Source organism: Epargyreus clarus, unplaced genomic scaffold (assembly GCF_041222505.1).
Source record: "Epargyreus clarus isolate Ecla_fem2 unplaced genomic scaffold, WU_Ecla_fem_2.2 ptg000001l, whole genome shotgun sequence".
In the NCBI taxonomy this organism is placed as follows: Eukaryota; Metazoa; Arthropoda; class Insecta; order Lepidoptera; family Hesperiidae; genus Epargyreus; species Epargyreus clarus.
The window spans coordinates 7878205-7901049 of NW_027332209.1; the positions used below are offsets into that span (position 1 = coordinate 7878205).

General features: G+C 36.1%; 1 protein-coding gene across 4 annotated transcripts in view; it reads left to right on the forward strand.

The window, feature by feature from the left end:
• Nucleotides 1-22845, forward strand: part of LOC140742224 (uncharacterized) — a 368528-nt gene that overhangs the window by 74609 nt on the left and 271074 nt on the right. For all 4 annotated transcript variants that reach the window (XM_073073420.1, XM_073074917.1, XM_073075594.1 and 1 more), the window contains exons 2-3: nucleotides 1590-4371; nucleotides 5603-5702. In XM_073073420.1, coding sequence (XP_072929521.1) covers nucleotides 1654-4371; nucleotides 5603-5702 — 2818 coding nt within the window. In that variant the 5' untranslated portion in view covers nucleotides 1590-1653. The remainder of the gene's footprint in view (nucleotides 1-1589; nucleotides 4372-5602; nucleotides 5703-22845) is intronic.

Below are 22845 nucleotides of genomic sequence, written 5' to 3' on the forward strand. Positions count from 1 at the left end.
ACTCGTAATATGAATGCTTTATGGGTTATGTTAATGTTTAATTTCATTTTAATTTGATCCTTACATATTAAACGAGATCCTTACATATTTCATTTGAAAGAAAAGTTTAAGCTGCCCTTAAAAACAGTTTTGTGACACTTATTTGCCAACATGTGAGGGTTTTTTTTTTTTTAAGTGGTGCGCTTTCGACAACTCATACTATCGTAGTAAACGAAAAAGAAGATTGGATTGAGAAAACATGTAAAAATATGGGTTGTTTTGAAAACTTGTACTAAGGGTACCGTTATAACGATTGCAACTCCGGCAAACTCAGTAATAATTCTAAGTCACATCAGCAGTTCCTACATTGTAATAGTTCCTGATACTTTCACACAATGGTCAATCTTTCACGAGTGAGGCATTTTACTCGTATTACCGAACCGACTTCAAAAAGGAGGTGGTTATCAATTCGGCCGGTATCTTTTTTTATATTAGACACGCTGTTTATATCGTTATTCAACGGAATATATTGAGCGCCGACTTCAGAAATATGTACTAAACCAACATTTATTTCAATTATTTTTTACTTTGTCATAGAATTCGGTTGCATTTTTTGTTAAATTTTTTTTTTGAAAGAAAATGTTTAAGCTACCTTTAAAAAGAGTATTATTGTTAGATTCAGACTGTCTGTGCGAGGTCTGTCTTACTTTTTATAACATTAGTCATAGGTGACGAAAATATCAGTTTCTATTTTTTGCTCTATCCCACAATATGTTAATACATACATAAAATCGGGTATACCCATATGGTGGGCTTGCGCTAAAAAAAAAACGAATAAAAGACATCCCGTTTGGTAAATACATACACAATGGTATGTAATGGTATGGTATGGTGGTATTAAACTCAGTACAAGATGCAACTCGCTAGGCGAATTTTCATGTAATATTTTTCATCTTATAAAAAAAAACTATCAACTTAAATTATTCAGCAAGTGTTGTATTTACGCTCGCCTTTTTATTTTCCGCTTTAGTATACATTTCTAGGTTTACAGCTAAGCTATGATAGTCACTGTTTTGTTAACAACTTGTGTAAATAAACTTCGAAGCAAATTCCAGCAGACAGTACCGGCGTAAGTCGTAAATAATATCATAAGCTTTGCGCGCAAGGTTAAACTAATATTTAATATTCATAGAAACGCCCATGAAGGCCGTTTAAAACTTTTATTGGAATAGTTTGGCTATCCCCGTTCGCCGCGTTTCACTCTGTGCGTCCTCCAATGGATATTACTTTTTACGATCTTCTGTTTCATTTCACGGTGAATCTACTTTTGAGATTCCAATAAATTATTTATTTGGTAGTTAACACGTTGAAGTTGTTTTGTATTTAAAATTATTCAACTAATATTTAATAAGGTATTTATATATCTATATAGTAAATAAAAGCTTTTAATAATCTACTCTGTATATGTTTATTTAGGGTAAATTTGACGTATTTGGAATCAAATAATGAACATGATGTGTTCATCATTATTTGATTCCGAATACGTCGATAATATTATAACTACGAATATATTAATAAATATATTTTAATCAATATTTCTTTTGTTACAGATTGTGAACTGCGTGAACATCATCATTCCATCAATGACGGTTATTTTCAAGCTACTGTCGGACAATGCGTTCGCAAGCTAGCAAACCGTTGTCCAAGAAGGGAGCGTTAGGTAGAACAACACTCAAAGAAAGCTCCGCTAAAAAACAATCGAAAAAGAAAACTTCTAAGAAAGTTAAAAATTTGTCAAAATCTTTATTGAAAAGTCCAAAAAGGAATACTGCAAAAGATGAGAAAGATGGCAAGAAAGATGACGACAATTCCCCCAATGATAAAATCGTTAACGTTTCCGAGACAGTTAAAGCTGGACCGTCAAAACCAACTGCAACAAGAAGCGATTCTCCTACGAAAAAGTGCAAAAAAGAACTCAAGGAGAAAAAAGATACGCCTAAAACTGTTACTACTACTGTTACTGCGAAAAAGGTCGTGGCCAAAAAAGCAGTGAAACCTGTAAAAAATGCTAAATCTACATTAAAATTAAAACAAGAGAAAAAAGATAGCGATGTTAAGTACAAAATTAATTTAGATACAATTAAGAAGAATGAAGGTAAATTTTGTAAAGCTAAATCAAATATTAAAAAAGGTAGTACAGTAACACAGAGGAAAAAAGCATCCTTAATCAAGCAAGAAATGGAAAAGGAAGATATACACAAAGAAGAAAAAGTCATTCCTAATGTATCAGCTGATTCTGAAGAGCAGCAAAAGCAAACCCCTTTAGAAAATAAATCAGAAACTTGTACCGAAACAAGACTAAAAGCCACTCAAGAGAAAAAAGAACATGATTCAAAAAGTGATACCAAACCGGAAGCAAACGTTGCATCATCGAATATCTCTCAAACGACTTGTTCATCATCTAATAAGTCAGAGACCCAAAAACACGAAACAGAAAGGCCTCCGAAATTTTTTACATCTAGTAGATCACCTAGAATGGTAGATATAGATGTTAAATGTTGTAAAAATTCAAAAGGTAACCTCAGTGTGTCAGAACGATTTTTGTCAATGAAATGTGAAACTAAACCTGATGATAGCAATAAAGACAAACCTGCTTCGAATACCTTAGTATCTCAAGAATCCGAAATAGATGTCTATACTTTTACAGAAAAAGTAGATTCACCAAAAAATATTTTAACAGATTTTAGAAATCCTATTAATAAAAATATCGGTAGAGTACGTCCTATAGCAAGAGTTAAAGGGACGGTCATAGATAAGAAGGGCGATGTCGAAAAAAAGAAATATTCTCCTCACCGTCCCATTGAAGAAGTCGTTAAACAATTAAAAGCTAATAAACGATCAGAAGAATTTAATTCATCTCAAAAAACATCTACAAGTACTACAACCAGCGAAGGTCCAGGTGTTATAAATAAAGAAAGGGACGTTGAAGAACCTACGCCTATAGTCAGCAAGTCGTATAAAATGGTGGCTCGTAAATCGAGCATTACTGGAAAACCATTTAGTCCCATTAAATTTTTTGATCAAGAACCTTCGGAACCAAAACCTGATGAAACTCCAAAAAAATCTCTAACTAAGAAAAAGACAAAAACCAAAAAACAACAAAAGAAAAGTACGTTATCTGATGAAGATTTTGATACATCTAAATTTTCATTGAATACAAAAACTTTTAATTATACTTCGTCAGATGACAGTGTCGGAGAATCAAATGACGACAATGACTTTAAAGAATCATCAGACACGCCAAAAACAAGGAAAGTCAAAACCAAAAAATATAAGAAAATCACTGATGGTGCTAAGAAATCTACGTCTAAGGAATTAAAAGAGCTGTCAAAGGATTCGCTTATCGATCTAAAAGATAATACTATGCTCTTAGGCAATGAGAAGCCCACAAAGAGAAGGCTTAAGCTTCTTTCGATGTGGGCGGGACCAAAGAAACATAGAATGGCCTCATTGAATGCATTAGCGAAAGTTCACTGCCTGTATGAGAATGAAAGTAGGACACATTTGGAGCTAGGTTTAATGAAAACCATTGATAGGCCTGTGTTGCCAAGTACATCCAAAACAGTGCCTGTAAAAAAGAAAGAGTCCAAATCTAAGGACACTGAGAAACTAGAAAGCACGTCGGAATCGGAATATGAAAATAAAAAGGAACAGGACAAAGAATCGTCGGAAAGTTCAGATGACAGTCCGCCACAAAGGACTTTGCGTGGAGTACCAGGTATTAGAAGTGCAGGAAAATACTGGGATCCCAAATCTTCAACGTCTTCTAGTGAGGATAGCGAATTAGAATCAAAAGGAAAAGGTGTGGAAAAGAAAAAAGTGGTTACCAAAACTGCTGCAAAATCTGATTCTGAGAAACCTCCCACAAAAGTTAAAAAGACAACTGGGACTCCTGGACCTAAAAAGAAACGTAATAGAAATGAAGTCGTAATGGACCTAAAAGATATGGTAGTTCAAAAACGGATGGCAAGTCTCAACGCAACGGCTATTTTAGCCGCCAGTTATGAAAAGCGATCACCTAAATCTAATAAAGAAGATACAACTTCGGACTCTTGCAGTGATGAATCTTTTGTACAAAAGCCAAAAAACGTGATCAGTTCCGGCGTCAAGTCGGAAGTAAAAAAAGAAGATGTTAAAAAGGATTGTGACGAAACCATACCGGCTGATAAGAAGCAGAAAGTTGAAGTTATAGTGAATCAAGACACGGATGTGACTATTACAGGGGTATACTCCACCCACCATCATGAGGGATTCTGTACTGTATCAGGAATGCAGTATCGTATTTCTTCAACAAGTCATACTCAAACTACAGCAACTGCTAATTGTGAAAAGGTGAGAAATTATTTTGATTTACTAATATTTTTGTCCAGTCATAGTATTAGTAGAAGTGAGAACTCAAGAAGCGTTTTTAACTTACTTCGCACGCGGACGTGGAGTAGCTCTTTTATTTTAAATCGCATTTGAACGCAGTTACATAGCTGCCACGGTTACGAAAGCGCTCGAAAATTCGGCGGAACACGATAGCAAATCAAAAAGAGATTGATGTAATTTTCTCCGTTGCAATAAACTACATGACCGCGCAGGCCACGGAATTAAATCGAGCCATGAAAATGACAACTATCTTTCATCTAAATTTTCCTTCTTGTATTCTACGCGAATGGGCGACTAAAACGCTCCATGAATTCTAAGCCTAATAATAAATACGTAAATATGCAAATATTTACAAACGTACAACAAAACATACATGTTATTTATAAACGTTACATTTATAGCGCTAACTGAACTTACATATTCATACAAATAAAGCCGCGGTAAAAATAGTTCATCATAAATTACTCAACGCCGCCCGCTGATTTATATTTAATATCGTGACTAAGATTTTATCGCGTTAACTTAAAACAATTAAATACGAGCGTAGATGTTATCTCGGTTAAAAGTCGGCAAATTGGAGCGTGTAATACTGAGTGTAATAAAGGCGCACCCGCGGGCGCTTCGGGCCTCATTAATACCCGGTAATGAAGTAAGTTCTGCGTAAACATGCCTCGGGTCCTCATCCGCACATTATCCTTCATCGCTTTACCTACACAGAAATTCCAAAGAAAAATAAACCCTTTCGCCGACGCAACAAACGCCGGTTTCGGATTAACCTATCGCGAGTATCAATTGGGGTGTAAACGATTTACACCGAAAAGGAGTAATCATCGTGTTACCCTTGACGGGGATTATTTTGTCTAGAGTGTTAAATCTAATTAAAGTCTCTGTGAACCTTTGGGTACTCTCGTATTGTTTCGCTTTTTCCATTACGTATTTAGATATCACTACACTGTAGGCTCTATTCGTATTTACAGAATTAAACTAGTGGTACGTATCAGATAAAATCATATTTTTCTATTCAATATTTTGAAAGGCACGTCCTGTTTCTACGCGGTCGCTTTACGGAAGATATAAATACGTTTATGCATTTATATAGAATAATATTATTTTATCACATGTAAGTACAGCTTTATACGTATTCTATTTGCAACTTATTATTTACGATCCTAATGAATTGTTTCGTGTCTAGGAGGGATGTTCTCGTGAGGACGGGTCCCGTTACACGCCTCTGTCGGCGTTATCGTCGATGCAGCCTCCAGCTGAACATGCGCACACGCATACACATCCAGGTAAATATCTTTTAATAAACTTTCTACACTCGACACACACACAAATACGAATACACAAACACCCAGATCCAGAACAGATATACAAATTCATCATTCAGACGTCTGTCTGGCCGGGGATCGAACCCGGAACCCTTTCGCTGTCAGACCGGTATGGTGACCGCTCCGCTACGTCGCTCAAACTGATTTTTATTTTAATTAATAACTCTATACACTTAAATATTTTAGTTTAGCGTATTCTAATTTGAAAAGTACCTATACGTTGATGTTATGTTAGGTTAGGTTAGGTTAGTCTTAGGGGACGGAGAACCAGTTCGGATTCCGCAGGGGTAGATCCTCCGTAGACGCGGTGCAGAAGGTAAAGACCCTAGTGCAGGATGCGGTCGCCCGGGGTGAGGTCGTGTTGGCGGTGTCTCTTGATATCGCCAACGCTTTTAACACCCTCCCCTGGAGTTGCATCAGGGAGGCGCTTCGTTATCACAGAGTGCCTCCTTACCTACAACGGATCATCGGGGACTACTTGTTTGGGCGTGCGGTGGAATACCCCGGTCAAGACCGGTGGTGTCGGCGGGAAATGTCGTGCGGAGTTCCACAAGGGTCAGTGTTGGGTCCCCTCTTGTGGAACATTGGCTACGACTGGGTACTGAGAGGAGCTCTCCTTTCGGGTGTCGGCGTTATTTGTTACGCGGACGACACCTTGGTGACTGCTTGTGGCCAGAACCACAGGGTTGCTTCTCTCCGCGCCACCGCCGGCACGGCATTCGTGGTGGGCCGCATACGGCGATTGGGTTTGCGGGTGGCGCTCGAAAAATCTGAGGCTGTGATATTTCATGGCCCTCGGAAAGCGCCACCCCGGGATTGCCATATCGTCGTCTCCGGAGTTCGCATCGACGTGAGGCCGTCGATCAGGTATCTAGGGCTCGTCCTGGATAGCCGGTGGAACTTCGGTCCCCACTTTGAATGCCTAGCGCCTCGGCTACTGAGGACGGCAGCGGCCTTGGGCAGGCTGCTGCCAAACCTCGGCGGGCCAGAGACGTCGTGTCGACGTCTCTACACGAGCATCGTGAAATCGATGGCTCTATATGGGGCCCCTGTATGGGCCGATGCCCTGAATCGCCGTAATGTCGCTCTGCTAATGCGAGCCCAGCGGGTATTGGCGATCAGGGTTATACGGGGCTATCGCACGATCTCGTGTGAGGCAGCCTGCGTGCTGGCGGGTTCTTTGCCCTGGGATTTGGAAGCGAGAGCCCTTGCGTCGCTGCGTCAGTGGCGTGAGGAGGCACACCGATCCTGGGGCCGCCCGCCCGCACGGCAGGAATTGGAGGGGCACAGAGCTGAGCTGCGTCAAAGGGCTACCGAAATGTGGACGTCCAGGCTGGCGAATCCTACCGCCGGCCAGCGGACTATCGAGGCAATTCGTCCGATTTTTCAGCAGTGGTTAGGTAGGCGATTCGGCGTCCTGTCTTTCCGTCTGACACAGATACTCTCGGGACATGGCTGTTTCGGGAGTTATCTGTGCCGGATCGGGCGGGAGCCGACAGCCAGGTGCCATCACTGCGACAATTGCCTCGATGAGACGGCCCAGCATACGTTGGAGGTATGCCCTGCGTGGAATGCGGAGCGCAGCGCGCTCAGCTCTGTATTAGGGGCCGACCTCTCTCTCTCGACCGTAGTTCGTGCTATGGTTGAGAGTGACAGGTCGTGGCAGGCGGTGCGCTCCTTCTGCGAAGCAGTAATGCTCGCGAAGGAAGCGGCGGAGAGGGCTAGAGAGGATGATGTGTCTTCCCAGCCGCTTCGTCGCAGGCGCACGGGACGCCGTAGGGCGGCTCATGGTGAAGGCCGCCCTTTCCCCGTCCCATGAGCCCACCGAGGCGGATTCGGGGGAATCCAACTCTTTTAGGGCTCGAGGTGTCGTGCGTGCGTTCTGCACGCTCATCTCATGAGGGACACCAGTGAGAGGGGCCCCTCCCTCTCGGGACGTGGCTGGCGTTAACATCAACGCCGGCCGACGTTGCCGGGCCGCGAATGTAATGCTAACGCTTCTCGTGACCCGGCATCGAGCGTCCAGAGGAACGCCGCGGAGTTTTAGTCGGTAAGAGTCCGACATATCCCTTTCGCTCCCCCGGGCGTAAGGGAATCCATGAGGATTTCTCCGCGTAAAAAAAAAAAAAAAAAGGTTAGTCTTAGGGGAGCAATTCATTTTAAATAAACATTGATCAATACTGGATGTCTATAGGCTGCAATGACCACTTAAATCATCAATAAGATTGCATATAGTATGCTATATCGAATAAAACCAGTTATAAAGCAAAACTAATTGCATTACATTAAGATATTTCAATTTATTATACAGAATATTGTAAATGAGTAAGATTGAGTAAGTACGATTGGTACAGTTGACAGTAAAGTTTTATGATAATAGTTTATTCATACTAATTTGATACGTCATAAATTATTTGTATGTAAAGGCGTGGTAGTGGAATAATATTAATGTGTTCATTGATTAAATCGATTAAGAGTTGAAGGAGTTATAACAGACTTATTTGCTTGTTCAATCAAATGCCATGTTGTTGGGGATTGGGCGTAAAATATGATAAACAGTTTAAATACATTCATTTTTGTTTTGAAGATAAGGAACAGTTATTTGATACTTAAAGAAATGTTATAGATATAAAATAATTAGAACCAAATAAAATATATATATAAGTGTTTGTAACTACAAAGTAGCTGGATTTTTGACCCTTCATGTGTACTTATTGGCTGATATTAAAGCGTAAAAAAAACTATATTAAATATTTTGTCGCTCAAACTCAATATCCAATATCGACAACCACTGAACTGAATTGCATGCGATTTTTACTCAAAGATAGCGATTATACTAAGACTCGTATTCGTTAAATTTACTTTACCCCAAAAATCTTCCGTGAAAAATAAGAAAAGACTTCCTTTTTAAAAATCGACATATAATAAATTGGAACTAGATGTTTTACTTTATTATACTGGCAAATTAACTGGCGTTTAGCCAAGCGGGCAGATGTCACCATAGAGCCAGTCCAAGAGATATTACTGAAGATCATTCCTTATGAAGTCGACATTTCAACTTATTTCCTAATGCCGCTTTTATCATTTTTATTTTTTATTAATATTGGAGAAAGATTTTTATGTATGACTTTTTACTCTTATATAGGAAAATTATACATATTAAAATATACACGCGCGACGAATAAACAACCTTTTTCCTTTGGGAAATCGGTTAATGAAAATAAAATGATCGAAAATAAATATTCACGTAAAGAAATCAATTTAGCTTGGAGTATAAATCTTATCAAAATTAATGCAGCCGTATCAAATATTAATCTATATAGTTATATTATAAGAGAATCATGAAGAGAAAAAAATATAAAAAGATATAACGAATATTAACCATAAATAACAATTCACCATAAATATAAAATTTAATGTTAAATTTTACTTCACTTCACAATCTAAAACAATTTAAACCTTTAAGACAATTGACCTAAATAACAGTTATCCAGACTAAAAACTTCGTAAAACCATGAAAATAACATAGTTTCTCGTTGGCGCCATGCCAGATCTGTCAAAGTCAGTCCAGTATTGTACCAGAAGGCGTTTTCTAGTGATATAACTGCTATCAGCATATTACCGCTATTGAATACGATTCATTATATACATAATGCGTAAATAACGTTTATAAAACTGAAAAATATACGGAGACATGTCTGGTAAAGGTTTTTGGCTCTTCGCCAGACATGCATCGCATAATTATGTCAGTGTAGAGCCATGGCCTTAAGGAATATTCTGGGGTCTTATACAAATTTATGTAATAGTAATTAGAAAAATCCGTTCAGTCTTCCGTTAAGTTTTATTATGACTAAATTATCATGGAACTTGAATATTATTGAATGTGTAAGGTCACAGATTCACCTTAGAACTATGTTAGAATGCCGCACAGAATAGAAAGGTGGTGTAGAATAAAATGGAATTAACTGCACGAACTTACTAAATAAAGTAACTTAATAACACTAATTAGATTATCGACTCTAACTTTTGTGGAATAATTGTATTAAAGGGAGAAATAAATGCCTCAAAGTATTTAATAATGCTCAAAATCTGAGAATAAGGTGCTTAAGCTACAAAAATAACTTAGTAAATAATTGTAATAACCCTAATGACTAGGTAGAGTTGTCAAGTTAACACATCTTGAGACCTAATAATAATTAATAATATTTAATTAATAATATTTAATTTATATTTTAAACATAACCTATTAATACGTGTCTAATACGTATCTGAAGGCAATTTACTGGCGTATTGCCAGACACGCAATGTCAATGTAATCATCCACCCCTCGGAGGCATTCCCGAATATCATAACTCCTATTAACATATCATTGCGTGGCGGTGCATCATAATTCCCCCCTAATGCAACCATGCTCTGGCGAATGTGGATTAAACTGTGAGTTTCTATTTTAGAAGTTAAATAATGGATTGAGAGCTACGAGTAAGTTCTCGCCATTTGCAGGTTAATTTTTCACAAGAAAATGAGAATTGATTACTTAATAATGTATTCCCTTTTGTTGTTTAAAACCCGTTTTCAACGTATAACTTGATATTCAATACCTTTTTGATTGAAATCACTCGGATTTGGCTTAAAAAGTATTTCACCAAATTATCAATTTTGAATCACGAGTAGGTGATATTGAACGAAATTTCGCGCAGTAATATTGACATTGACCCTGTAGTCCAGTTTGAGACTAGAAGTGGGTTACGGTATCCCCTGCCTGTCGTAAGAGGCGACTAAAAGGGAGCTTCCGGGGTTACGAATGAGAGCTCGAACCGGCCGGCCAGCGACCTCGGTAAGGATGGCGGTATGTGTGGTTGCATACCATCGTGTACACCAATCGAGGTGGTAAGCCTCGTGCTTACCTGGTTGGAGTATGACGGGGCTACGCGCTAAGAGGACTCCGATTGCGTTCCTTTGGAGATCCCGGAGTCCTTTACGCAGCGCCGAGGATGGCCACCGGGGGGGGTTTTGTGCGGTAAGAATCCCACAAAACTTGGCATTCCATTAAAAATTAAATCGGCCAAAATATTATTATATTTCATGATAATTAGGTGTTGTTGTTTTCTTTCGTTTCTCTAATATTAAAAAAATGTATGTATGTATACATAGAACAACGTATAAAGATTTCAAGTATAAACGTGTAAAAACTTCAAACAAGCATCACTGTTTTCTCGTGAACGATAACTTTCTATTAGAAATTGTCGTCATATGATGGTAAATTTCTGCTAAACTTATATTTTTTGCATTAAAAAATATACAGAAAGGCACGGGAGATTTCGTAGAAAATATAACGCTATTCCGTAAGGTTTTTAGCATGACAACAAATACAGTTTCATATGATGTCGCATACTTAATTGAGTGTTTCGCGGTAATTTCCCCGTCGACACTACTAAGTGAGCAGATGTGAGGCTGAAAATGTCGGTATTCTAATTTACGTGTGAATGTGTCATGAATCGTGGTAAACAGTGTTGCTTTGAATTTCACTATGTTGTGTACTTGATACTCTAAATTAATGTTATATTTGACTGCTTTGGTGATTTATCGCCAGCAGTACTATATTAAATACTAGTGGTACCCGCGGCTTCGCCCGCATTTAAAGAATTAATATGACATACATAAAACAGAAAAATTGGACCTTCATTGGAATGACAGTGGCGCCATCTGTCGAAAATTGGTCTTACCAACTCCCAAACCTTCGTGGACTCTTGGACAACAACTTTGCTAAAGATTATCACTTGATAAAATGCATAGTTTCCGATTCTATAAAATATATGCAGACAAATATTCATTTTTATATAAATAGATAGATGATCGACTATCATGGATAAGTAAAGTAACTGTAGGTAAATTTCTTAGCGACGACGATAACCGATTAAACGTTTCGCTGAGCGAAGCCTGCGAGATAGCGAAAAAAAAGGTTGTCTGGGGCAAACAACCACTGAAATACATATCTATCAGCAAAAAATGTCTATAACTATAATTTTTAATACTCAATCAACTATGAAAAATTTCGAATTTCGATCTTCTGGGTTGAAAGATCAATTCACTGAATCGATCCATAACTGGAGATCGATTAAAATAATCGATTTTTTGGTTCAAAAGGTCGATTCTCCGATTAATCGATCTCAGATCGCCATCCGTTGTTCCCGTGGGATTTCCGGGATAAAAACTATCCTATGTCCTTTCCCGGGTCTCAGACTATCTTTGTACAAAATTCCATTCAAATCGGTTCAGTGGTTTAGGCGTGAAGAAGAGACAGACAGACAGACAGACAGACAGAGAGGCAGACAGAGTTACTTTCGCATTTATAAATTAGTAGGGATTAGTAGGGATCTCATCTAAAGAATGGATGAATGGACAAGATACCCGATATGTACCATAATACATCTTTATGTTTAGTTCAGTTTTGTCTCTGTAGTCCCGGAACTAGAATAGGGCTGTCGTAAGAGGCGACGATAAGGGACTTCCTGGGTCGCGGGAGGCAAGAATGGGAGGGACGGCGCTATGTGTGGCCGCGTACCGTCGTACACACCAGATGGTGTGGCGAGCTTTATGCTCAGCAGGACGAAGCCCGACGGGGCAATACGCTTACTTGTAGATGACGGTCACCGAGGGGGTTATAATGCAGAAAAAAACTCACATAACCCTGTGTCGCTTCCACGGCACTGGGTATCTTTTGAAGGCTTCCCCCTCATCAACAAAGAAAAAGGTTTAGTTAAGTTTAAGTTTATGGTTAGACAACAATATATCAACATTGGAGCCACATAATTTAATCCTGTATTTGGCACTAATTTCCCTCGACTACTGAGTGAGCAGATTGCCGCTCGAAGTGTCGGTATTTTGGCTTATGTGTAAATGTGTTATGAATTGTGAAAAACACAATGTTATGAATTTGGCTCTGTTGTATACCTGCTTGTGACTTGGAATAAATTAAACCAATGTCCTTTTAAAGGAGTTATGATATTTTGTTTCGTAATAAAATAATTAATTATAGCATTAAGATCTTTGAAAAATCATATTTTCAGTTACTTTTAACAGTTATTTGCGATAGAAGTGTATCAGTGATTTCAATTCAACTAGTTGGGATTTTCACGGAGAAGTAGAAGACTTTGTAGAGAGCAATTTATACTACTATTTTATAAGCTTTTTATCGACGGAAGTGGAGGAAATAAAAATAAGCGGGGTTACAGAAGGGTGGGACCGTGAGAGGAAACTCTTAATAAAATCAACTGAAAACATTGTTTTCCGTTCAGTAAAGTTAAAGTATATAAGTATATGCTAGTTGAAGTATATTTTTTCTTGTTTACTTAACAATCTTTAAATCCCACTGCTGGGCACGTGGCTTCATTCAGATATTGAGAATACCACTCTTTGCATAACCAATTATACCTTAGTTATTCATTGTTACTTTATTTTACTAGTACTTCATTTTCATTCTACTTGATATATTTCTTCCGACATATAAGTAGAAACCATAGTTACCGACTCCAGGAATATTTTATAATAGTATTCACAGGAAATAGCAAAATGGGGTCGACCGAAGCGGGAACTCCATATAAATTCCTAATCTACTTAAACTACGCTCCAACTTTTAGAAACCACTGCTACTTCGTAGAATTGCAGTAGTTCACTAACTTTTTATCGACTTGAGCAACCTTTGAAATGTTTACATTTTTAAATGTTTAAATGTTTACATTTGAAATATACATAATTAATAAAGTGTTTTATACTTTAGTGCCTCTTGTCGTGTATGTTATGCACACCCAAAAAAGGGGTTACCAAACACCCAGACCCCGAAGAAAATTTTAAATTCCTAACTTAGATTACTGTTCAACCGGGGATCGAAATTGATACCTTGTGCATATCATGTAGGGTGAAATGGTAATAGCTGAACCGTAATCTATTTATATGAAATTAAACCAATATTACGAGCAGTATTGATCGAATGTAAATTTAAGTACTCTTTGTTTCGTTTGACTATACATTGTATAACGTCAAATAAATCAAAGAATGATTCTAAATCTTGGATCAGAACCAGAATGTATTTGTTAGGAAGGCAAATTTTTATCACTAAACTATCGCTGCTACCGCTAAACATACCACAGTTACTCAAAGTTGTGTGTAAACAAGAACAATCTTCGCTGTAAACCAATATTTTCAAATAAATCAAAGAATGGTTTAAGTCATCATCATCATCATCATCATCATCAACCCATCTCTGTCTCACTGCTGGGCACGAGTCTCCTCTAATAATGAGAAGGATTAGGCTATAGTCCACCGCGCTGGCCAAGTGCGTATTGGTAGGCTTTACGTATCCTTGAAAACGTTTTTTGATGTGAAACATCTATAGCCGCACGTAAAAAAGATTTCTGGCGTGGCGACGATTACCTTTAACTACATAGACAAATGTTCTATAAGGGACAGAGCTATTAGAACAATGTGATAAAAAAAGACAACTAGTGTTTGACCTTGCGTTTCAAGTGTACGCAAACGTAAATATTGACCATGGAATATAGTGACCAATGATTACTTCAGTCAAAACGGGACATCGATTTTTTTATGTCAAATACTTTTTACTTGAAAAAATATAGTTAGAAATAATAAAAAACACGCTTTTATGATAAAATTAACTAAAAAGTAGAAAATAATTTTCAATCTAGGAATCATTTAAGGAAAAGTAAATAGTATAATTGTGCAAAAAATGTGGGGCGCTTTATGAAAACTGATAAATGGAGCACCCCATGTTTTTTTCACAATTATAATATTTACTGTTACGTAATTGACAATGGCAACGGTTCATTTCGGAGACAACGGCACGAAGCATCGAAAAAAGGGACTGTCCCGTTAAAAACGGGACGTATGGACGTATATTTCTCATTGATACTCATGCTTGTCAAAGACAATGAAATAATGGAACAGAAGGTAAAAAATGTCCAGAACTGTCGATAATAGTTTTAGTACATCGTTTACGTAGAAATGTTATAGTACAGTTTAACTAAATAAATTATTATTATATAAATATATAATTTGATGAAAGAATGTATCTATACAGATGTATCGACTGGTTTAAAATATACGATTTAAAAATTGTTTATATTTATTATCGTATATTAGTAAAGATTACTCACTCCTAACAAGAAAATGTACCCAGTTTTGAGAATTGAAATAGTTGCGTAAAAAAGTTTTGCCACGTCTCCGTGCTAAAATGTCCCTATAATATTTGAAATAATTATTTATCTATTATGTAAATTACGCAGTATTAGTTATTTATTTGTAAATTTTCTCTAAAAATGTTTTTATTTGTCAAGAATTCAAAAAAAACTTACTAATAAGCCGTTTGTGGCTTCATTCAATTTCAAGGCGGCGAAGTATCTTTACTAATTTATGTTTATTATTTTCAGTTTTATTTTACACACGACCATTAATTGCAAAGTTGTGTACATTTTATAAATGTACTAGCTGACCCAGCAAACATTGTGTTGCCATATAAATAAAAAAAATGTTAAGGGTGAACAACCCTTATCACTTAAGAGATATGAAAAATAGATAGATAGTAGCCAATTCTCAGACTTACTGAATATGCATATAAATTTTGATGAAAATCAGTAAGAGCGTTTCGTAGGAGTACAGTAACTAACATCGTGACATGCGAATTTTATATAATCTTACCGTGGTCTTTTTGAGGATTAATTTCTGGCTATACAAAGATTGTTTATTAAATTATGTTTAGGTTAATTTATTCAATTAAAGAAATTTTAAAATACCGTATACTATCCTATATAAATTTTATGGTAATATTTTTTATTATTTACCACAGATATCGAAGAAAATTTAGAGATTAGGATACAGAATTTCCCATATATCGATTTTATTTTATTAAAATAAACTATAAAAAGTTATATTTTGACTAAAACACACTAATATAAAAATTAAGCAGTGGGATCTTAAACTATAACATACACGTATGAACATCGTGAGCTTCAATAAAATGTCACTTCTGTTCTGTTGATCTATGGTCATAGATCAATGAAAATTTTTTCATTGATCTATGACAGTTCAATTCAATCAATGAAAGTTTTTGTCAATGAAAGTGATAAAGACGCAAAATGCATGGTCATGCATTTTGCGTCTTTATCACTTTCATTGACAAAAACATACTTTGTCTCTTTCTGGTTACTCATGTAATCATGGCGTATCGAACACGAAAAATAAACAAAATTTAATAATTTCTCTTCATTTACGTGTGATAGGTGATTCCATGAATCTTGTTTCTTTTTCGAGCATAATTTTTGCATTTATGCATTGCACAAGAAGGCATTTTGAGGCTTAAAATTCAAAATAATGACGTTTAACGTGTTCAGTGACATTCGTGTGTATTACTACGCCGCGCGAGAGCGACTGGAGTCGTTTTAACTCGTTTTACACCACTTGACGTATTTTGTATGTTTTAAGTATTGCCCGCTTATTTTTCTGATAATAAAATGTCTGACCGTGATAATTTAGAGAGTGAAAGTGATCAGCCTTCTGCAAAGAAAGCAAAATCACACTATGACACACCATCAAGTCATCAGTAAGTTAATTATTTTTTTATAATTAAAGTATGCATTTATCTGTGCATTAAGCACGCGTATATTTGGTGTGTTTTGAGCGCCAGCAAATGTAAAATCTACTATCTTGGTAGATTAAAATTCACATAAAAATCATTGCATACAATGTTTTTAAATTATTAATTAATTTTAATGTCATTCTTCTCAGAGAATAAATTTATTAAGTCTGACAGAATTGTATTTCAAAATCAGCTGATGGCGTGCAGCGCACGAAAGTTTTTTCTTATTTGTTATAAATATGAACATTAAAAAATTAATTAATTTGTTCTAATCATAATGGCATTTATTGTGAAACATTCATTATTGATACTTATAATTTACGATTTTAGTAATATATTGAAATAACTAGCTAAGATTCTTGAGTTTACTAATATATTGGAGCCAATTTATTTTTTTCTGTATATTTTAATAACATATTTTTTATAAATATTTCAGAACCCAACAATCATCACAGGGGTCACAAAATATTATTATTGAAACTGGACGTCACCAAGATCAGTTAAACACAAGACATACTATTAATGTTATGTAAGATTTTGTAAATCTAATAGTACCAGAATATATTGAAATAGTCATCGTTATCTGGAAAAAAATCGTAATATTTTATTTTATCATTATGACATATTTAGTTCCTATCACAATATGTTCTTTTCTGCATATTACTTTTACAAAATAATGTCGATGTTTCACATCTGCCAGGCGTCCCGTGACGGCTCACATTTTTTTTCAAGATTTCTCAGGTATGCAGGCTTCCTCACGATGCTTTCCTTCACCGTTTAAGCAAGTGATAATTAATAATAAAAATCAGTGTCTGGGATTTGAACCTCGGACCCCTCGATCAAGAGGCCGAGTTTCTTAACCACTAGGCTATCACTGTTTTTTAAACTTATATGGTTTAGTACTTGATTAAAACCAGAATCTGTTTATTAGGAAGCCAAATTTTTATCACTTAACTATCGATGCTACCCTTAAACATACCACAGTTACTCAAAGTTGTGTGTAAACAAGAACAAACTTCGCTGTAAACCAATATTTCGAATCCTTTGAATAAAGGGTTTCTAATTTGTATCAGACGGTTAAATTTACTTTATATTTCAGCAAATTTACCCAGAATTTTGTACTCTTCCCAGATTCCATTAGAGATTAAATGTTATCCTCTTATCCGTGAAGTATTTATTCGATTTAAAAGTACAAAACAAGCAATAGAAAAAGTTTAAAAGAGTTGTTATTTTACTCGAAGGTGATAGAATTCTTTGTGGTTCGACTTCGGAGGTGCCATCGCTGTACCGCCACACCTATTTCTACCTAATAACAGAAATGTTAAGCGCTACTTTTTATGTCGTTCTTGATGACTATTGTAATAAAAGACATATGTATCCACCTTAGTTCATAAACGCAATCTGTAGCCAACTTCAGATAGGAATCTTGTCTTATCTGGGGTTGATTACAAATCTCCATGGGCGGCAGGCGATACTTACCATCAAATGATCTACTATCTCGTCTATCTCGTTTGCTACTTCTAATTAAATGTACACAAAATAATCTCGTTATATTGAAATTATATTATTTAACGTTATTAAATAATGTCATTTTAATTTAGAAGTCACGTTCTTTCTTACAACGATATTAATACAATAAATAAATCAATTAGACCAATAAGCTTCATATTGATTGTAGTTATGGCTTCAAGCACGCTAAAATATTATGAATGATTCAATTTACGTGCAAAATGTGGAATGTACTCCTCCTGAGGTATGCACTGAACGCTATGATATGAAGCTCTTCAAAAAGGGGCCAAAAATACAGCCGGCGATGCACTGGCGACTCCTCTGGTGTTGCATAATTATGTCCATAGGTGACGGTGACTAGTTTCCACCAGGTAGCCCGTCTGCCTTATCGTTAAGTATACATATTCTTACGCAGTACCTACTTTTATTAAATATACCATTTATTATGATGTGATGATATAATTACCTTTATCGCGTCCAAAATCATAAAGAGTTCTACAATATTTCACATTATTCAATCATAGATACCTATACAAATTCTCATTAACATAACTGTTAATGTAGGAATCCTACTACGCTCTTCCCTAATTGCTGAATAGATAGCAAGTAAACCCAATAGCTTATAATAAAAATTCCGAAGCAAATATTTTAATGTGCCTAATCAAATATTCACGTACGGAATTACCATTAATTTAGAAGACTAACATTACACAGTTATTATGCAAATGTCTCTAATTATGGGATACGGTCGGTGGTACAGTGTTCTTCAATCTTTTTCATGACCCCCCCAATACCCCTCATATGTAAATATTCGCGACTTACTCTCTGCTGTTCCTAACTTGCATTTTATTGTGTTAACAATATTTAATCTACACAAAAGGTTTCTTATTTTTATAATTACCGTTGAAACATATTATTGTGAATCTACAAATATCCATTAATTAACATTATCGCAGTATGTAAAATATATTTAATACTAGCTGCCCCGGCAAACGTTGTGTTGCCATATAAATAAAAAAATATTAAGGGTGCACAACCCTTATCACTTAGGGGCATGAAAAATAGATAGTGGCCGATTTTCAGACCTACTGAATATGCATACAAAATTTGGTGAAAATCGGTAAAACCGTTTCGGAGGAGTACGGTAACTAAAATTAAAAAAAACCCTTTCCCACGGACTAAATTGTGAATCTAAACCATTCTCAAGTCCCCTTGAACACACACAACAAATTTCATCAAAATCAGTCCAGTTGTTTAGGAGGAGTTCAGTGACATACACGCACATAAGAAATATATATGTGTACTGTTATTTTGTTTTTTACGTACACTTCGCGGCGCCCTTCGAACCACTTATGAAAGCTTTGCGGCCTCAGCTCCCCTGGCGGTCGTCCATCCTGATCTACACTTTGAATACCACTGGTTTATAACGTTGTTACATCTATTGCAATGTCCACTAGAATGCTCTGCTCAGAATCCGATTATATTTGCGATCGATTGCCTGAAGTTTACATGTAAACTGCGTAATGCAGTAATCCTATTAGTGCTTTAGCTTCAAGGGTTTATTATACTAGCGGTACTAGCGATTTGAGGCAGATTTTAGACGATTATGTAAAGCAAGCCTTTACACTGATAATATTATCCAGTAAGTACCTATGTTTGGGATTACTTGCTACATTGTACGAAAATACACTTTTCGTACTGGCACTTAGATTTTTGTAGTATCTGAACTGTCTTTAGCATAATAAAATATAGGTACATTTTGTAGGATTTTTTTTAAAAAAACCAATTATATTTTTTAAGATTTGAGGTGTCGTTGGATTCGTCTAATTGATAAAGTACATATACCTAACGTAACTTTTCAGTGCATAGTCTTAAGTCTGTTTTTATATTATAATTATTAATTATTAGACTAAAATGTTTGTCATCGGTAAATACAAATTATTCAGCAGCTTTTATTTTATACTTTTATCCACTAAACTCTCTTCAACAAAAGCACACCCAATACACTCAACAATTCTTAATTTTTTAGATTAAACGAATTAATTAAGCCTTACAACTTCTACTCCTATATTTCTAATGAAGACTATTCTTGGCATTCCGATGAATTCTTAACATATTCCTAATTTGTAACCATCGTTTATAACTTTGCGGCGAAGAAGCGAAACTTCTTGGAATTTAATAACGTAGAGGAAATGTTTTAGTGTTCTTTCATTAGCCTTTAGATAGCATTGCCGCTTAGTTATCTCCTTGAGAAAATGTACCTCAGTATCGAGTAAACAAGTACTTATAAAATAAGCTCATTTTATTCGATTTGGACGCAGACTTAAAATGAAAATACTAAAACCGCGAAAGCACTTCCACCACACCTATTTCTACCAAGTATTAGCAGTTTTCAGTACGGGTTGTACCGTATTATCCGAGGCGTTCCAACTTAGTCCTCAGGGTTAACGACACATCTGTGACCGACCTCAGGTCTCTTATCTTATATGGGGTTGATTACAGATCAGATTTTTCAGAATTTATGTGCACATAATAAATTAATTATCACTTACATATACCCGCCTGAGATTTCTTCAAAAAAGTTTTGCTCAGATGTTTAAATCTACCAATTCGCACATAGCCAGTGCGGTACTCTATGGCTTAGGTTCTCTCACTCTGAAATGTGACCCGTGCCCAGCAGTCTGACAGAAATAGGTTAACGACTTTTTTATAACATAAGAGTAGCAGAGGAGCATGCAGTCCTCCTGATGTTAAGTGACTACTGCCATCCACGGACATCTGTAATCAACCCCAGATAGGGTTAAATATTCCTCCCTGAGGTCAGCCAAAGATGCACCACTACCTCTGAGGACTAAACTGGAACGCCTCGGAAGTATGCCTTTCTTACCAAACCAATTACTTACTCTAATATAATAATCTACTTATATAAAACTTCTAATATGATAATCTACTCATTAAAACTGAAACACTGACTTATACAGTTAACGCACAGCTTGTGTGTGTAAAAGCATTAAATTTGCACAAGATTTCCTTATACAAGGTAATGAGCTCTAGGGAAGGATTTCAGAAAATTCATCCTCTAAGGGAGCTACATGAAGTTTGTAACATAAAGGTAAACAATCTTTGTAGATATTTCATACTTTAGTTAAATATACCTTCGCACTCGTTCATTAGGGTGTCAACATGCCGTCGTTATTACGAGGAACCGAAGGATTTTGAAGAATTCCTTCCCCATGGTAGCAAAATTGATGAAATCTTGTAAAATATAAAAGGTACCAAGTACCTGCCTAGGTACTTCAGCGCTTAGTGAATTTTGTCTCTTAGTCTCTAGTAGTAGAATTTAGTTACCTACTTGTTTAAAGCAGGTTATAGACTAGATTTGAATCAGCCTATCCCTGGAAAGTAGGGTATGGTTTCCCAGTACCTATAATTTTTCGAAGTTAGTAATTAATTACGACCTAACTAATTTAATGTAATTTCATCTTGGCACTAGTTAATTAGTAACTAAACAATACCTGTTCTGCGAATACTCATGAATAGCGTGCATATAATATTATCTAATCCATTAGAATGTATTTAGTAAAGCATGTAAGTAACATGAGCGATAAGATGCGTACATACGAGTAGATAATTTTCACAGCTTTAAACATTGCTTGTAGAGTCATAGCTCACTATAATTTCATCTTGGCACTAGTAACCCGACTAACTATTTGTTGAACAAGTTACCTAAATCAATGAACAGTGAGCTTTATAATATGTATGGAAATATTATCTGATACGTTGGAGTGGATTAAGTCGGTAAAACATGAAAGTAATAGATGGTTACGTAGTATAGTCCGCCTAAAACTGTTGGTCCGCTCTGAATATAGAAATGAATCGTGTCGCCATAGCAACTTCAGAGCGGTCTAGCAGTTTGGCGCGGACTATACCTAGATAATATTTATAGTTTTATATCTTGCTGTAATTTACATTTTGGCACTCGAAAATAACCGAGTAGGCAAAGTCTGTTTATTACACAAGCTAAGTAAATCCAGGGAGAGCGAGCTTTATAATAAGTATGATAAAATTATTCGTTGCGTAAAAAGGATTAAGTTAGAGAAATAAATGTATGAATAGATGGTTACGTATATCGATAATTTATATAGCTTAAAACACACTTTGTTGTTTCATAGCTTGCTGTAAATTCATCTTGGCACTCGTTAATTAGCGATTTAACAACGCCAGTTTATTAAACAAGCTGCGAGAAACCAAATACAGTTTATGATAATATTTTGTTTCATAATATTTTCTGATACTACAATTAAGTCAGTAAAACATAGATGACTGGTCACGGATACGAATTAGATCTGACACGCAGAAGGTTCCAGGTTCGACCCCCCGGCCAAACAGATATCTGAATTATTAATTTGGATATTTATTCTGGGTCTGGGTCTTTGTGTACTCGTGTTTGTGTGTCTGGCAATCCTAGTGTGAGACATTGAGTGTAGGAAGACTATTTTTTAAACATAAAAATAAGGGGATGGATAGATTGTTACGTACGTGACTAATTTTCACAGCTTTAAGCATCAGTTTTATAATTAATTTAATTATAAGCAATTTCATCTCGGCACTCGTTAATTAGCGTAGCATTACGTATTTGTTATATAAGTGACAATGCAGGAACAGCGAGTTTTATAATAAAATGTATGATAATATCTGATACTTTATAATGAATTAAGTCTGTAAAACATGGTTAAATAGTTACTTAGTTAAATGATTTTCAAGCTTAGAACATTCCTCATTTCTTATTCTCATTCCTCGTTTCCTAGCTTATTGTTATTGATCTTGGCACTCATTCATTAGCGACTTGCAACATGTTTGTTGCAAGCTGCGAAAATCCAGGAACAGCGAGCTCTATGTTCAATTTCATAGAAGCTGTTGTTTTACTCTTATTAGAGGTAACTGCAG